This window comes from Leuresthes tenuis, unplaced genomic scaffold (genome assembly GCF_036924035.1).
Source record: "Leuresthes tenuis unplaced genomic scaffold, fLeuTen1.0.hap1 SCAF_11, whole genome shotgun sequence".
Lineage (NCBI taxonomy): Eukaryota > Metazoa > Chordata > Actinopteri > Atheriniformes > Atherinopsidae > Leuresthes > Leuresthes tenuis.
The window spans coordinates 7,167,905-7,185,142 of NW_027325365.1; the positions used below are offsets into that span (position 1 = coordinate 7,167,905).

The 17,238-nt window shown below is 37.1% G+C and overlaps 1 protein-coding gene across 6 annotated transcripts in view; it reads right to left on the minus strand.

Annotated features, from left to right (window-relative positions):
• gria2b (glutamate receptor, ionotropic, AMPA 2b) overlaps positions 1 to 17,238 on the minus strand; it is a 46,299-nt gene that overhangs the window by 7,138 nt on the left and 21,923 nt on the right. For all 6 annotated transcript variants that reach the window (XR_011917791.1, XM_072395238.1, XM_072395237.1 and 3 more), the window contains exons 3-11: positions 14,617 to 14,856; positions 9,699 to 9,895; positions 8,054 to 8,107; positions 7,006 to 7,164; positions 5,891 to 6,058; positions 2,033 to 2,137; positions 1,702 to 1,809; positions 1,261 to 1,467; positions 782 to 1,149 (exon numbers count right to left, since the gene is read on the minus strand). Coding sequence is in view for 5 of the 6 variants with exons in the window: in XM_072395238.1 (XP_072251339.1) it covers positions 782 to 1,149; positions 1,261 to 1,467; positions 1,702 to 1,809; positions 2,033 to 2,137; positions 5,891 to 6,058; positions 7,006 to 7,164; positions 8,054 to 8,107; positions 9,699 to 9,895; positions 14,617 to 14,856 (1,606 nt within the window). In the remaining variant the exon portion in view is untranslated. The remainder of the gene's footprint in view (positions 1 to 781; positions 1,150 to 1,260; positions 1,468 to 1,701; positions 1,810 to 2,032; positions 2,138 to 5,890; positions 6,059 to 7,005; positions 7,165 to 8,053; positions 8,108 to 9,698; positions 9,896 to 14,616; positions 14,857 to 17,238) is intronic.

Consider the following 17,238-nt stretch of genomic DNA (forward strand, 5'->3'; position numbering starts at 1 on the left):
TTTCTATTAAAATAAGGGCTATGCTGGGGCAAAGGAAGTAATTCAACATGATTCTTTACAGAACCTGAAATTGCAGCATCGGAAATACATACATTTCCTTTTGGGTTTTTTTTATTAAAAAAAATGGTCTCAAATACAAATCAAGGCATTCAGCAATCCAGTTAATGATTTAAATCACAGTAATATTTACCAAGTGTACAGTAAAATTAAATCAACATTTAAAAGAAAACATTTAGTTTTCTGTCATTTCAATTAGGCAACTATGAGATATAATAAAAACAAGAATGAGAAAACCAATTCAAACGTTTAAGAAAGAAGGTGTCCTCAGTTGGGAACACATTATAAAGCAACACACAACCCTGGGATGGAGTCATATTGACACCTCCCATATCACTGACATGAGATCTAAAGGCCAGGTTAAATCATATGTTGATTCATCTCTGTGGGGTATAAGACTCTATCCTTACTAGCATGACTGCTGAGTACCAGTGTTTACACTCACAAGTTACTGTACATGCTCAGGTTAATATAAAACTATATCCAGTAGGAAAAATAATTGACTCAGTTGCTAATTTAATATAAACTATGGAAAAGCAAGACCTACAGCATACTTGGAAATTCCACTTAATAGAAGCAGTAAATATGAACATGTGGCATGCATTTTAAGTCAAAACAACACAAACCATTAACATAACAACTAATTAATACATATATCAATCCCTAACCATTCTTAACTAATTAAATCACAAGTAACATAGCAGTCTTGACTTTTTGGACCTACCTGGGTGAGATGTCACAGCCTTGTCTCATAAAGGCTCCAAGGGAGAACCACAGGCTGTTGAATATGCCAAACTCATTAGTAGATTCATTGGTCTGGATCTGGCCATCCTCATACTCTTCAGTGTGCCACTCATAGGGGCTAAAACGGCTGACAAGGAACAGCACCACACTAACACCGATGTAGGCAAAAACAATACACATCCAAATCTCATAAGCCAGAGGGTCCAAGAAAGAGAAGACTCCAGGTTTGGATTTCTGAGGCTTCTTGATCATGATGGAGATTCCCAGGGACATGAAGGGTTTAGAAAAGTCGATCACCTCCTCTCTTACTAATGTGATGGTCAAAGGCGCCACTGCAATGTCTGCTTTCTGTCAGTTTAAAGGGCACAAATGGAGACAGATTCAAATATCTAAATAGTTTTAAATCCATCTGTCACCTGTTTTGAAAAGGCATGCCTTCAAATTAACAGAATAACTCACCCCATACACCAACTCTCCAACCATTCCATTCCAGATTTTAGTTTCTGCATCTCTTGCTCCATACTTTCCATCTCCCACTATTTTCAGCTGATATTTGAAGCCACAGTGCTTTGCTATCTCTGCAGCCAGATCAACACAGTAACCCTCGTAGCGGTCATTGTCTACAAAAAGGTCAGCATTCTTTTTCAGCATTACATATGGAGCTTCCTAGAGGAGGGAGGCAGAAACGGCGAACACCGGTCAGTACAAAAGCTTGACTTACAATTTAAAAAGCTGATTCAAAGACCAAGGTCTTGCACCAAGTTGACAGTTCAATAAGAACACAAGTATGTATAATGAAATAATTGACCTAGTGTCTTTCTGGTCAAAAGCTTTAATTCCAAAACTAAAAATGTAATGCACAATCACTGTAGCTATGAAATAACATATTATAATATTTACCAAAATGGTGGTGACAATAACTGTTTTGTTCTCCATTCCAGTTGTATCATTTGTAAACACATCAGATTTGGTGACAGCCATCTTGTCAACTTCATTCCAGTATCCAATCTGTATGGAGAAATATATGATTGATTTCAGCGAAAACATAAGGAATATTAATCAGCTTGAAGACAGTTCACACATAACATAGTATATAGAAAAAAAATACATGCAAATGAGTATACTATCTATCATAGAAAATAGGTTCTAATGGTGGTAATTGGTTTCGAAAAGACAAAATAATAAACTAAAATGTGTCATTCAGCATCACCCGGACCATCCAGAAACTTACCTTTACAGGACCATTACTCTTTAACTCCATTATATTCACTGAGTAATTGACTCTCTTGCCATGTTGATCAAACTGAATGTTTCCTGTCAGGCCTTCCACACGAACCTTAGAGACACAACATCACAACTTTTACAACATAGTTATTATGAAACTTTATATCACAGCATGTAAGACTGCTCAGCCACACAAAAACCGATTTTTGTTGTGTTGGCAGTTGGATATAAGTAGGTTATGTACAAAATTGTAAGTATATTCTAGAGGTTTTATGAGTGACAACTGATAAAACTGAAACACAGTAAACAAATATACCTTTTCAGAGGAGGTTATCATTTATAACTGTTTAAAGACATGCACTGTAGAGCTTAAATATTGTACACACTCGTTGGAGGTGCAGAATATTAGAATGCAAGTGTCCACATCAGAATGACTGGGCTCTGCGTAGAGTTTATTCAACCTAAGCAAGTTCTCTAGTATTAAGGCTGTAAATTTTCCCTATGAATCTATGTGTGATCAGAGCAGGTAAATCTCCACAGAATTCATATTAAGCAAGTGCATCTGCTAATAATGGTCACTGATTCCACTTGTACTGTCTGTCTGTATATTTCTTTCCACTTGTCAGTCAATGCTATGGATTCATACATATGCAGTATAGATATCACAAGTCACCAATTACAGGAAAGTAGGGAACACACCTACCATCCTTTATCTGCTGCAAATGAAACACAAAACATTTCCACAGCAAACTTTTTTGCATCATATTTTTTATTCCATCAACTCTACCCTGACACTAATCTGGATTATTCCCAGTTGTGAGAATACAGCTCACATGACTATTCCGATGCTTGAAGCATTAGCAAATGGGTACAAAGAATACCTTCTGTAATGTGTAAAAATATCAGGAGAGTTTAACACCTTGTGGGAAGCACATACATTTGTCAATTATTTGGGTTCAGTTTTTGAAGTCTTGGAACTAGTTTATTAGAAGACATAACTATTCATAGTTCTAAATAGTTATGTCCTATGGCATGAATGCCAATAACAAGATTGACTATGATGCCATACTCTAGTGCCAAGCTAGTTTGGACAACTATATGTGCTGCAAGATCAACATGCTTCAAGCTATGTCATCAATGTTTAATCAGGACAGGAGCTCAGGATCTTCACTTGCCTCAACTCAAACATCTATTCACTGACAGTTTTGTTGCCCAGAATTCGTGCTTGTTGAGATCTAGATGGCCTTCACCATCCTCTCCCATGTTATCTGAATTGACAAGCAGTGGGGATGGTTCACATAGAAGTGCAGTTTGTGTTCTGTCAGTATCTCCTAATCTCCAAAGTTGGTGATCCTAAATTACTTGAAATATGATCTTATCCTGAGCCAGTAAACAGCACAGCGTCATAATTAAACCACTAGTGTCCAGATTCGGGAGGAAATTACAGCATGGACTCAGCATGTACCGAGGCACTTGGAAGAACATTTTTTCACCTCCTTTTTTAATGACAGGAAGATTCCGATTTTTTGACTTTTTTTCTTCTTTATTCAACCCAGATGTAAATGCTAATGTCACTGTTTGCCTTGCATTATGTGAGTATTTAGTAGGCTTTAGTACCACATGGATTAGTATTGTCATTGCAATTCAGATTCTCACTTTTACAAACTAATTAATTCAAACTGTGTCTGTGCTGTGATTTACCCTTGAATCTGGACACCAGAAAGTGTTGTTTTATTGCTGTTTTACAGCTCAGCATGAAACTCCCTTTAAAGTTGTTTTGAACCATGAAACACATTTGGCGGAGAAATAACAGAGAGCTTTTGATTATCTTTCATCTGCCCTCCAGGAGCAGCTGATAAGATACAAAAAGTACTCCTTATCAAAATCCCTTCACTTTCTCCTTACTTTTCTGGGGACCATTGAAGTTAACGGCCATTAGGAAGCTTTACATGTGCTTTTGAGTGACCAAACACCATTGAACAAGTTCTGATTACCGGATTTGCCCATCATAACCTTGTACTGTTTTGTTCATTCTTGCGTTCATGGAGTGGTTGATGGAAGCTTTGCTACATGTAGTTTCATATTCAAATGTTTTGGGTACCAGGTAACTGGTAATGACTGAATTCTGGAGAAGCTGTTTGATAAAGCTGTCAATGCCTAAAATGCCTTAATTATTGAGGTTTCATCTTGTGTTGTTGCCTCTCATTTCTGCTGTGTACCACAGAAAAGTTCAGACATAGTACTAAAGACACAAAAAGTTGGAGTGTCAGGTGAAAAGAAATTTTAATTATAATTGATCTTTGTCATTAATTGCTATTCATCACAAATGTATTTAATTTTTTAACCCACTGATATATATTCACAATTAAAACATTTTATGTGAAAATATGTGCTACAACAGAAGCCTTGCATTTTAGCAAAGTTGCATGTTAGCTAAACTAATTGTGACGTAGGTGCTTTGGGGAGTGAATGAATAATTGGCAGAGCAAGCAGCAGAGCAACAACCAAAAATCGCTGAATACAATTATGTAATCCTCTCTAAGTGTTTAGATGGGACTAGGTTTCTTGGCTTAGCTGGCATGAAATACAATCAGTCAACTGGATGTACATCTGTGTGGAAACTAAACTCACTGAATAAGAGAGCAGAGTGATTTCTTCCTCTGATTTGTATAATGATTAACAAACAATGATGTGGTGCATAACCACAGTCAAATTAAATAAACTTTTAATCAGAAATCTAATTTTACATTCACTTGCATCAACAGATATAATTTTATCAACAGTGCCAAAGTGAGAGTGTGGTAATATGCTGTTAACATCTATAAAAAACCATATGGCTTCATTAGCTGGTTGATTACTCAAGGGAATTCAAATAAATGACCCTGAATTTTTGGTATTGAACATAATAATTAAGTGTTATCTACTCAGATGATTTAGGTTCCTCAAAAATGATTTTGATCAAAGTAAATATTCTGTTTAAATGAATCTATAACAGCCACAGGTTTCAGTGTGGTCTGTTAAGAGGCACTCTCACTTCAATTTTGAATTCAAAGTCTGAAACCTGGAAAACCTCAGAGAAAAGTAAATCCATATTGGCCAACCTCTGGCTGTTGAAACCTCATTTTTCAGCCAGAGTAAACCTAATCTTGCTTTCCATCAAAGTTCAAACGGCAGTCGTGAGTAGACCTGTTTTTCTTCTGAAGAATGGCTGTCAGTACTGGAAGTCTGTGTATATATGCATGCTGAAAACATCAGTCTTGAATCAATCTCTTTGAAGTACTTTCAGCTTTGTGGGCATTTTCTGCACTTCCAAAGGGAGATCTGCTGTTACCATGACAGCGTATCTTAACCAACAAAAGAGACAAATAATCTCAGTTTTAATTTGAATTCTCATGTTGTCTCCTTCTTATGGTTTGGACCAGCAAAACATACTTGTCAGGTGACTGGGTGCTATAACTGTCTATCATGGTAAAAGACAAATCAGTCAGACCAGCAAAATACAATGACCAAAGCCGATGGCAACTAAAGAGTAGCTATTGCTGACTGTCATCATACTCACTAAATGCCAGTATCTGCCAGTAGCTGCCAGTAGCTGCCAGTAAAGAACACAGACTGGTCTGAACTGTTGTGGTTGAGCCATAAACTGAAATAGTGAAAATTGGCACGATGGATTCTCTTGTCACAGCAGCGTCATAAATCTGCTCATACCCTTTATCATGCTTATTAAAAAGCAGCAGCTGCTCAGACACATTGCTTCAGACAAGGATGAAAACAAGATTTTGACTTAATTGGCAGCAGCAGTTTTTAATTAGCTTAAAGATATAATAATAACTGAGGGGCATGCTCAGTAGCAACAGGACATTACCTGTTTCAGGGCTCGCTCGATTTCCACTCCCTGAGACCATGGCACAGCAGGATTAGCCAGGCAGTCACCATTGTTGGGTCTCTTGGTGAAGTCAGTGCGTTGTTTGTGTAGATATCGGAAGGCTTCTGTCATCACTTGTACAGCATCGTAGGTCAGTGCTGATGTGTACTAAAGGACAGAAAATGGGAGAGAGACTTTCAAAGGAAAAAACTTTTCCCTCGGTTTCACCTTAAGCCCTAATAAGTTAAACCTTCACACCAATACATGTCAATACAAGTTTATTTTTTTTATCAATAAGTTCATTTTTGATGCAATCAATAAACAGCAGATAGCTGCTGCTCTTTTCTATTGGTATGACTGATCAGAGCTTGATATACACTAAAATACATTAAAGAGAGTGGACAGAAATCTAATGGTGAGACACTCCAGGTCAATGCTTTTATTCATTGATCTATTTACTTTCTTCAAAACATATATTACAATAACATTTTTTCATGATTTATAATAATTGTTGAGGAAATTCCATTGCAATTCTAAATCATTTGAATGAATCTTTATTTATAATTAGTGAGGAGCCACTGTAATTGGGACTTTGGGACTTGTCTTAACATCTGTGCATTTAAGTATTATTCTGCAACATTTAGATTTTCTGCTTTGAAGCCATCAAGTGCCTAATATCCAGCCATTAATCTTGGCTGCAACCTAATATAATACATTTTTAGAATAATGAGTTGACAAAACTTAAATCTTTGAATAATTGAGGTTCACCAAAGTGGGACACTTTGAAAATAATGTATCCTCCACTGAAGTTCTAAACCAAACAAACCTGCTCATTAACCTCTTTGGTATTTTTACATTGTGGTATTTTCTACATCCTAATTGAGAGCATCATGTTTGACGTGCTTTTATTTTTCTTTTATAGTAAGTTGATACTTTTTTCTAAACGTGAAAATGATTTTTCATTCAGATTTCAACCAGACTCAAACCACTCTGAGAAATCTGTTTGGCCATTAAGAGAGATAGAACATTGTCCATTTTTAAAACTATTAGGCGGAAGAATATTTCTAGTACTTTGAGGGTATGGGTTTGGGTTAGAGTTAGGGGATAGAACTCGCCCTTATTTTGCTGTCAGCTCCTGGATACTCCTTTTCCTCCAGGGCATCCCAACGCTGGTCAAACTTGGAAACCAAAGGATCATCAAAGTCAACAATCTGAAAGCCTGAAACGTTGGCTCCACCATACTGAATTTTGGACAAGTCCCCATCGATGAAACCCTAAAAATATCAAAAGGAAAATTAATCAACTGTAGCCAGAATCAATGCACAACATTAAAAAGTAATTAAAAGGGAACTCCGGTGTTTTTAAACCTATACCTTATTTCTTATTTCTATGTTCATCTACTCACCGAGAGCATTTTGTTGAAAGTCGGCGTCCTTCGGAAGATATTTAGATTCCTTGAGATCCATATAACTAAGTGAATGCAGGCATAGACGATGCAGCCTCTAATTAAGGCATTATCTGTCTTTATTTCACCAATACTTTAAGACGAATGAATGAATGAACGCGTACTATTGCACTGTTAGTTGATAGCTGCAATGTTGTTGTTATTGGCAGCTATCAGGTGCTTATAGATGATTATAGATGACTTTCTACACACTTGTCTACTGGGATAATGTCATTGATGTCTGCTACTGCAGCATAGCTCATTCACTCCGGTAAGGATGTCCATCGTACTCAAAGTTGTCGTTCACGTCCTCAAAATCTGATAAATATCCTGGCATGTTGCACTAAACTATCAGTAGCAAACTACTTGTGAAGTTGGCCGACTGTCACAGCGCACGGACGAAATAAGCTGTGCTGCAGCAGCGCGTGTCAATGACGTCATCCCAGTAGACAAGTGTGTAGAAAGCCCTCTATAAGCCCCCTGATAGCCACCAATAACAACGGTCCATATATCCATTATATGGATATATGCGGAACTTGAGGAATCTCAATATCTTCCGAAGGACGCCGACTTTCACCAAACTGTTCTCGGTGAGTAGATAAACGTATTTCATGCCAGAAATGTCTAGGTTTAAAAATACCAGAGTTCCCCTTTAATGAACTAAGAAAAAGATAATGAAATTCCAAAATTTACATTTTATGGAAGTTACTTGAACTTACCAAATTGGCTATGATGTAGTGGTAGCCTTTAACATGACGGCCAATTGTGATGACCTGCAAGATTGTATGAGAAACATGGATCATACAGAAGCAAAGCAAACCCCCCACTACACTAACTTTATGCATCATTATTTGTCACCATCATCCTGAACATGGATGAAAGACCCAGTCATAAAAAAAAAAAAAAAAAATGAGGACATGTTGGTGTCTGCATTCAAATACTGAAAAACATAGATATCATATTCCCAACCCAATGCTTTGTAAGTGACACAAAAGGAAGAAGAGCGAAAATGACACACATATCCTATTCATGTTTTTTTTCAGTATTTCATATTGAAATTAAAACTAAAATTAATTGTGCTGTTTGAGTGCCAGTTCCATTTGTCAGGGCTCCTACTTGACACTTATTTTGATAATAACATTTTGCGTCTCCTATGTAAATGTGTTTGACATTAAGCAAAAAACTTCCCCCTGAAGAGTCTGTTTTTCCCTGATAAAATAACGACTATGCTGTAGACATTGACTTCTGACAGCATTTGGTTAGAAAGACACTGCAAAGCTTCAAATGATAATCAATAAGCTTCTCTCGTGGGTAAAAGGTTAAGTAAAAATAACTTGTTTGTTTCCATTTGTTTTGCCTTTAATTGCAGTTTTGTTTAATTCTAAATGACTAATTAGTATGGTTCCATTTTACATCTGTTGTACTGCCAGGTCCATACTACAGTGCTGTTCTTCTAAATTGCACATATTTAAACTAAATATAACTTTTGTTTTGCTGGAGGAATTCAAGGATAACAAGGTTGTTAGCATTTTCACATTGTTCCTTTTTTAATAACTGCATCCACTGTCTAATGCTGAGACATTTCACTCTGTAGCAAGTTCAAAAATGAGAGTTCTAATAGTTAAACAAAAATCACCTCAGGTAGTTTTTAGGTGAAGAATCGTGAACGACTTTTGTCAGTGGTACTCAGATTTTTATGCAAGACTGTCCTCTTTCCTTGTTTTCCAACCCTAACCAAGTGGTGTTACAGTCTAAAGCCATTCAAGAAATGACAAAGTTTAATTGTAACATGCTGTGTTTACATGAAACTATGAAAACCTGTAAAATGGCATCCATATGGCACACCTTGTAACACATTGTAAAAAGAATGTATTTTAGCTGAAACCTTGATTGTTTTTAAATGCTTCAAAGTTATGTCTGGTGTTTTTTTAGTTTTTTTTATGTAGCCTGGGGATGACAAAAGCGATTCGGTAAAGTTCTGTTGTGTCACTGACATCACATATGTTGGTCTTGATCTCCTGTTTCACGAAGGTCGTGGTTGAGAGCGCATCACTAGCTGCTCCATCCAGCCACCCCTCTTTTCTCCTCATGTGAACTTTTTAAACAATAGACTTGACAATGATGTCAGCTCCTGTGTGGAAACACTTATATAAGGGTGTATTTCCCTCGTGTTAATTGAAGGGTCAGTACTTTCCAAGACAGAATTATGAGTATTTAATGACAAATGACACACATGACTCAAGTGGAGGACTTGCTCTGTTGTACATAAAAAGCCAATAGTGTGTGTTACTCTGCTAAGTGTTACTCTGCAAATAGTTCAAGCTTAAAAGAGGGACTAGAGAAAAACTGCCCACTCTATAGTACCTGCTCCATGATGTCTTTCACTTTGTCCTGTTCACAGTCCAGGATCACTCTCCTCTCCTTCTTGTTCTCCAGATCTTGGAACAGTGAGCGGTAAGCTTCATCCTTCCTCTCATCTTTCAGGTTCCCTACATTGATGGCTGTCACCTGCCACTTCTTTTCTGCTGCTGTATCCAGAACAACCTGCAGTGTTGTGAGGCCTGGGGATAGAATCATCAGAGAGTCACATTATTCATCATCTCTGGCTGACAGTGAATCATCATTAGCCTTTGAGGTTGTGATCTTTAACTTTTGTGGGCCCACATATAGGCAGCATCACATGCAGCTTTCAATAGAAACCACAGAGGAATTCAAAGCAAAAATACATAAGAGCCATTGTTAACGGCAGATTAAACTAAATAACCTAAAAACAAATTACGTGGCAGATGCAACCTGTTCAGAAGCATATTTTGTTTTTTTTTGCACAAGGCTTAGTTCATTGTCTGCTTTCAAACCCTGTGGAGTTTTTATTTGCGACTGGGTGCCTTATGTAAAGAGCTCATCCGGATGAGTCACAGGTGTTCTAATGTGAGCCTGTTCAACATGTGGGAGGAAAATAGCTCCAACAATACACTTGACTGGATCAATATCAATACTGCTAAATGATTGTACTGCATGTTGGTGCGATCCTCAGTCTGAGTTTCTCATTTTTCTTTTTCACAGTTTAGTTAATGACAAAACAATATACTCAGGATTAACTTAAACTCTTGCTCTGTGCTTTTAATTTGGACTTTTTTTTAAAAGAGGGCTGCCATGCTCAGTTCCTATTCTTCATCTTTGATTGTTTCATGTTGACCAAAGAAAGTGAATAAATATATTTAAAAATACATGTTATAGTATACATGTGATCAAATTCAACATAAAAACCACTCCCTGGGTAGATGGTAGGTTAAAGGACTACAGCTTCCATTTAAACTCATATTCCTATTACTCACACTGTCTACTTTCCTTGTTGAATCTTTGCTGTTATCGATTGCTGGTCTGCAGAGAACAGTTAGAGTGGTTTGATAAAGGGTTGAGTGTTTCACTCCTACTTGCTACAGTGAAGTGAATTACAGATGTAATCAATTTCATGCAACGGGGCTATGATTTTATGACATTGGAGAGGAAAATGAAGGCTTGCAATTTTATCTGTGTGGATTATACATCATGGTTACAGTAAGGCCATCATGGTGTAGTTAAATTTGACTGTTTAATTAATGCTTATTGAATGAGGTAATTAGAATTCAGACCGATTTATAGTAACAATAAAGAAAGAACAAAAGCAAAATGTTAAAGGAATTGCTCATTTTGCAGTAATGTTTGTTAAGGTTTAATTTAAGTTAAAAATAGCATAAATCATACTTACAACATAATGAAAATGATTTGAGTTGTTGTACCAAGCACAGTGCTGACACTGTATATTGAAATTAATTCTGATAGAACTCCTCACATGGTTTACTGGGAAAAGACTTTCATGGACTATAGGCACAAGACTATAACGCTCTTTAGCTTTTCTAGATTGGAACTGATGTGGAAGTTGGCTCCACTGCGTTCTCTTGCAGACCACAGACTTCTGTATGATGTGATGGTTATAATCATTTCATATGTTATGTGTTGGCTTGCTACTAAGACTGCGCCATCCATTTAAACAGGCGCAGAGCTACTACTGTGCAGGGAAGCAGGGATGACTTCCTATTTATCCTGAAGTTGTGCTAAATTTGAATGAACAGGAGAATAAGGAGACATGACACAATGTGCTAAGTAGTTTTTGTTGGTTTTTTTTGGCAAGAAATTGACAAATCATGGGAGAAATCATAGCTTTGGTGTGTATTGGTGTATGCCATTATTTTCCAATGAAGAAGAGCGAAGAGGCGCGGCAAAAGTGAATATGGCGGTGGCGCGAAGAGAGAGCGGTGAGTGATGCGGAGGGGGCTTAATGTACCGATGAATGCTCGGCGCTCCCCGCGGTAAATTCAAAATGGCGGTGTCCGCGACAGATATTTGATTATATGGCGCACGGCCATTTTTTATGAAAAATTTAAGGCTTTTAGGTGCACCTTATGGTGCGGAAAATACGGTACATTTGTTTATCTGATAACATTTGATACTTTATTCTGCAAATAAGTGTGGTAAAAATACAGAAAAAGAGTGCCCATATAATTCCAACCAGCTAAACTGACACTGTAGATGCTGTTTCATCCAGTCTCAATGTGCTAATAGAATTCATCATAACCGGTGGCAACTCCATCGCCTCCTTTCTCTTGGTTCCGTGAGAAACACCCACACGCAGACATCCTTGCATCATTTACCAACAGGCTCAGTCACTTATAATCTCCCTCTCTCCTTCTCTCTCACCCTCTCTTGCTACACTTTGGTTGCCATGGGAATGAGAGGATCACGCTGACCTAATTAGACAGCCATGCAATGATGAAATATGCACAACAGGCTCCTTAGTGCCTCTGTGGACGTACAGTAGGGAGAGCAGGTCATTGCTAGCATTAACTTGGGGACAATCTAAAACAGCTTGTGCTTCTGATTTTAGAGAGGAGCAGTATTTGATCCCTATCCTAGTCAGAACAAGACTAAATTAGCAGTGAATACTAAGAAGGAAAAAAAGATGAGGACCTGCGCAGTGAATGGGACAAAAGGAAAGTAATGTGAGTGAATAAAGAGGAGACTGAGTGTGTGTGGGAGCTTGAAAAGATGCAGTGGGGGAGTGTAAGTGATGTAAAATGATAGAGAGTTAAAAGTAATCCCTCTTAATCCATTGGCAGCACGCTACACTGTATTCAGCCTAAACATGTAGTGATCCCATTTGTCTGAGCTGATTTACCACCTATTACCTTAAGACACTCAGGGTAACATTTACATGTTACAGAAAGCCAGATGTGAGCTTTCAAAAGATCCCAACACTTGTACTCTTAGTGTGTCGTAAATATAAATAATTTTCATCCCACTCTGACAAGTAAAGAAAAGGTTGACTTAAGAAATATAAATTGAAGTACAAGTCTCCTTTATAGTAAAGAAGACTGGAACTGGATACAACTGAGGTCTTCCATGTTTTTCGGTACAGGTGCAATATTTAAATAAAATTACACTCGTACATTTTAAAAGGAAAAGAGTTTCCCATTGAAGTGCCGTTGTTCATCTTTCTGTGTTGCAGGAGTCTCCATTGTCCTCCAAAGGGAAAAATAGCCAAATCTCGATTAAACAGTCATGCTAGAAAATGGGTCACATGACACAACTAAATCGGGAAAGGCACAAGCAGAAATTTTACTGTCAATCTATTACTGGTAGCTTTATTACCCGTTATTTTCTTGTACTCAACTGCCTTCGTCTTTAAACTGAGCTGCCTCTGTTTTGAAAAAGCTGCAATTATCAACCTCATAAAGCATATGTGGCATGTGAAACTTTTTGGACATTGAAGGGAACTGTCGACTCAAAGAAACACCTTAGTTTCAGACTTTGACACTATCAAAGCGAAATAGAGAAGAATCAGAAGAATAGATTTGAATATCAAGTAAGTCTGGATAATACAGTTTGAGTGGAGATATTTTTTTATTTCTAATTAATTCAGCCTATGCTGTTCTGCAGGGTCATCACTACAGGAGCTCTTACTTCTTTATGCAGGCATTTCACTCACTGAAAAAAGGAAGATAATTTCTTCTTTTTTTTTCATCAGATACATAATTTTGACCCTATTAAGGTCAACTTGTTGACTTAAATGTACAAACTAATACTGATATATAACATGTGCTATCTTTTGGCATTCACTCCTTTGAATTCAATCCACAACAATAAATAAACTTTTTTTTTTCAGGGAATATTTGTCAGTCTAACAGATTTGTAGATCAAAAGGTTGGCAGAGCTTCAAATTAGGGCTTGTGCCCACATTAAAACTGGTTTGAATATAAGAATTCACAAAATTGGGTCTGAAAGCACGGGGGCCTGCTTTATTCATTGGATCCAAGAACTTTGTGGGGACTAATATGCAGGACTCCCAAATTTAAAGGGCTGTTTCAACACAAAACTTTGTTTTAGAGTTAGAAGTATAAGTATAAATGTTATGGTAAGGTTAAGCGTTAAGGTTACTCCAGGATTCTGAATAAGGTCTATTAACTATATGAAAGTGAAACAATTATGTTTTACAAACAACTTCATACTTCAAGAGGTTTTACAGTCAAATACTTTTGTCTGCCCAACTGTATGAGGAAGTTCAACACCCTCCACCATCCTGCAGTTAATATTCAGTCCTTGGTCATTGTGGTGTTGTCTATAAAAAGCATAGATATGGGATATGACATTGAAATGACATTTCAACTGCTGCACCCTTTATATCCCATTGTAAACATCCTCTGACAGTTGATGTAATGATGTGGCACTTAATAAGAGTATTGCACAGCCTGTATAATTGTTTCATATTGAATGGATTCTCTTCACTGTTACATGTCTACTCTATGCAGCTCATGTGGGTTCCATCAAAATTACACTACATGTGGATATTTAGTAAAGCAGAGAGCAAAGCTGTTTTTGTGACCATTCTAGTCATTTTCACACATACCCTGCTGTCCTAAGCTATTTTTGAGATGTTCCAGTGTCAAGACTTAAGTACAACTGTCTTAGTCATTAACGCCAGATATCCTGAAGTGTAGTACAGGTGATAACAGCAACTGCTGAAAAACTGTTTTGCATGTATGCTGCATGCAAAAGAAATCTAATTTGCAGTTATAACCCAAAATGTATTCCTGAAAGCACTGTCTACTCTCCATATCCAAAACTCAAGCCTAGCAGATTGAGCACTGATAGAAGCTGGAGCTTTTAGAAGTAAGAATTAAGAATCAAGCTTGTGAGAACTTTAAAATAAGAACTTGAAGCAGACTTTCAAAAGTCGATGACTTACCTCGATCACTGTCGTACAAATAGGCAAACTTGTCCCACTTATAGTACTCGATAAGACTTAGGAGGGGCCCCTTGATATCAGGTCGCATCTGGATAATGAACTGCTGATTTCCATCCAGAGGGAAGCTGGGTGTAATGAAGGAGACATGTAGTGTCCCACAAAAAGATGTGATGGTGTTAACAGACTTCTTGTCGTAGAATCCGAAGATGGCGTAGACTCCTCTGGAGAACTGTGAACAGACTGAAAAAGACAGGGATATGTTAAAAGATGACACATAAAGTTAAACTTACCTCAATTATTCAGTTATTGTGGGCTCATTTTAGCAATTAGCAACTTTTTTGGCCTAAATAATCCAATATTTCCTCTTCAGAACAAACTCTTCTGACATTTATTTGCGAAGCTAACAAATATACCTGCTGTAACTTGTAACAATATGCTGTATAAATCTAAGAGTGCTTTTTCTACAATCCTTTATTGCATTTGACGGTCAGGCACAACTATTGAGAGACATCTCAGTTTCTCTTTCAGCTGATTCATGGATGCTTTTCCATAAGCTCTGTCAAGGGAGTGCTTGTATTCAACAGTAAAAGATTTGCTGTGTGCCAGTCACTTTGTGAAGCTTTTATCAGATGTTTTTTTTAATACAAGAAAAAGTAGTAGGCTACTGGATGAAAAATTCCCAAAAACTGCACATTAGATCTTCCGTTTGATTTCTGTCTAGGCTGAGAAACAATGAACTTGTCTCCCATGTATATGAATACATAGACATATGAAAAAGAAACTACTCTCTCTTTCACTTCCAAGGTTTAACACATCAGGGTGTTAAAGAACATCAAAATGAGGTGAAGACAACCACATCACTGACCATTATCCTGTAGCATGACCCAGTTTCAGCAACACTTCATCTGTCAAGGAAGTGACCTCACATTTGATTCTAGACTGTTTTGGTATACAAGGGAGTTCATGGTTGATTCAATGACTGGAAGGTGCCCAGGTTTTAAGCCTGCAAGACAAGGCCCACTTATCATCCTTCCACCATCTTGCTTAACAGTTCATATGACGTGTTTGTGCCGGCATGCTGTCTGGTTTTCTCAAAACGTAGTGCTGTGCATTATGACATCTTCACTTTGGTCTCGTTTGTCAAGACATTATTCCAGAAGTCTTGTGGTCTGTTCAGACCCTTGGGAAACCTAAGCTGTGCAGTCATGTTCTTTTTGGAGAGAAGAGGCTTTCTCCTGGCAACCCTGCCAAACAATGCATACTTATTCAGCCTTTTCCTAATTGCACTGACATTAACATTAACATTTAATAAACTTACTTTGGTCTTTAAAATCTGATGTGTAGTTCTTGTTTTTCCTTTTTTTTTCTAACCAAGCTGAGCTTTCTGGGATGATTATTTCAATAATGATAATACAACAATATAATTCTGATTTTATGTCAGTTTCACACAGTATTCCAACTTTTTTTAAATTGGAGTTACGGTCACCACCAATAATAAGTAGCACCGGTGTCTCCTTTAGATTACGTAATATCTCAAGTACATTTCTGGATGCCATTCAATTTGAATTATTACCTTTTGTCCATGCCACTGACATTTTTGTACAATATCTTCATGCTGCTGACTTTGCAAAATGATCTTTTTCAATATTCATGACCCATGCTCAGGTACATAGGGTACGGTAATGTTGATGGCTTGCAATATTCATAATGCAAAGACCAGAAAAGGGCACTATAGACTCAAGGTTAACAGAAATACTAAATTTGTAAGTGAGCCTGCGGTTGCAGTTTTTTCCTCTAACACTGGGGATAGCAGACTGGCATGTTACTTGTAAATGTGTATTGATTAAATGTGAGTTAATCAAGATTATTGACTAAGACATATGTGTTTTCAATTGTAATTAATCTAATGAGTCATTTCCTCTCCCACAATATTACTGGCACCACTTGCTGACAAAGAGAATTGAAGTCCATATATCACATGTCAGTTAGCCTGATGTAGGTACTGTGTGCACTGTGCCACTTCTGTGCTGTCTCTACCTGCTTTATTTGATTAAATTGTAATGAAAAAGTGTTCTTATGCTTTTAAACATTTGTTTTAAGAAGAGATGTTTTAGAAAGGTTTATGTGATTTATTATTTCTCTAATGTTGTTAACGTTTCACATGTAGACACAAATTTTTCTTTAAGCTGCTTTAAACATACAGGTAATGGTAAAGCAGCTTCATTAGAAAAGCTACAGCAGTTAATTAAAATCTGACTCTGGCAAATGAGTCACAAGGTCTGCAATAAATATGTGTCCATAACATTGTCCATGCCAAACAAAACATGAAGAACAAAAATTCTAATTGATGCTTCCTTCAACAGAGCAGTAAAGTTAGTGCAGTTACTAAAGTCTTACCTTTGATTTCAGGATGGGTAAATTTACTTCCATACGCAACTCTTTTACCTTGCTAACTAACTGATTTATTGATTATTTCTGGTGGGGTGAAATTCTACTTTACTACAAAAAAAAAAAAAACTAAAAAAACAGACAAAGACACAACTGAGGAACAAAAACAAGCATGTTGCAAGTTTTAACTTTGAGGTTAACTTCTCTCCACCTGTAAGCATGAGCAACGCTGGT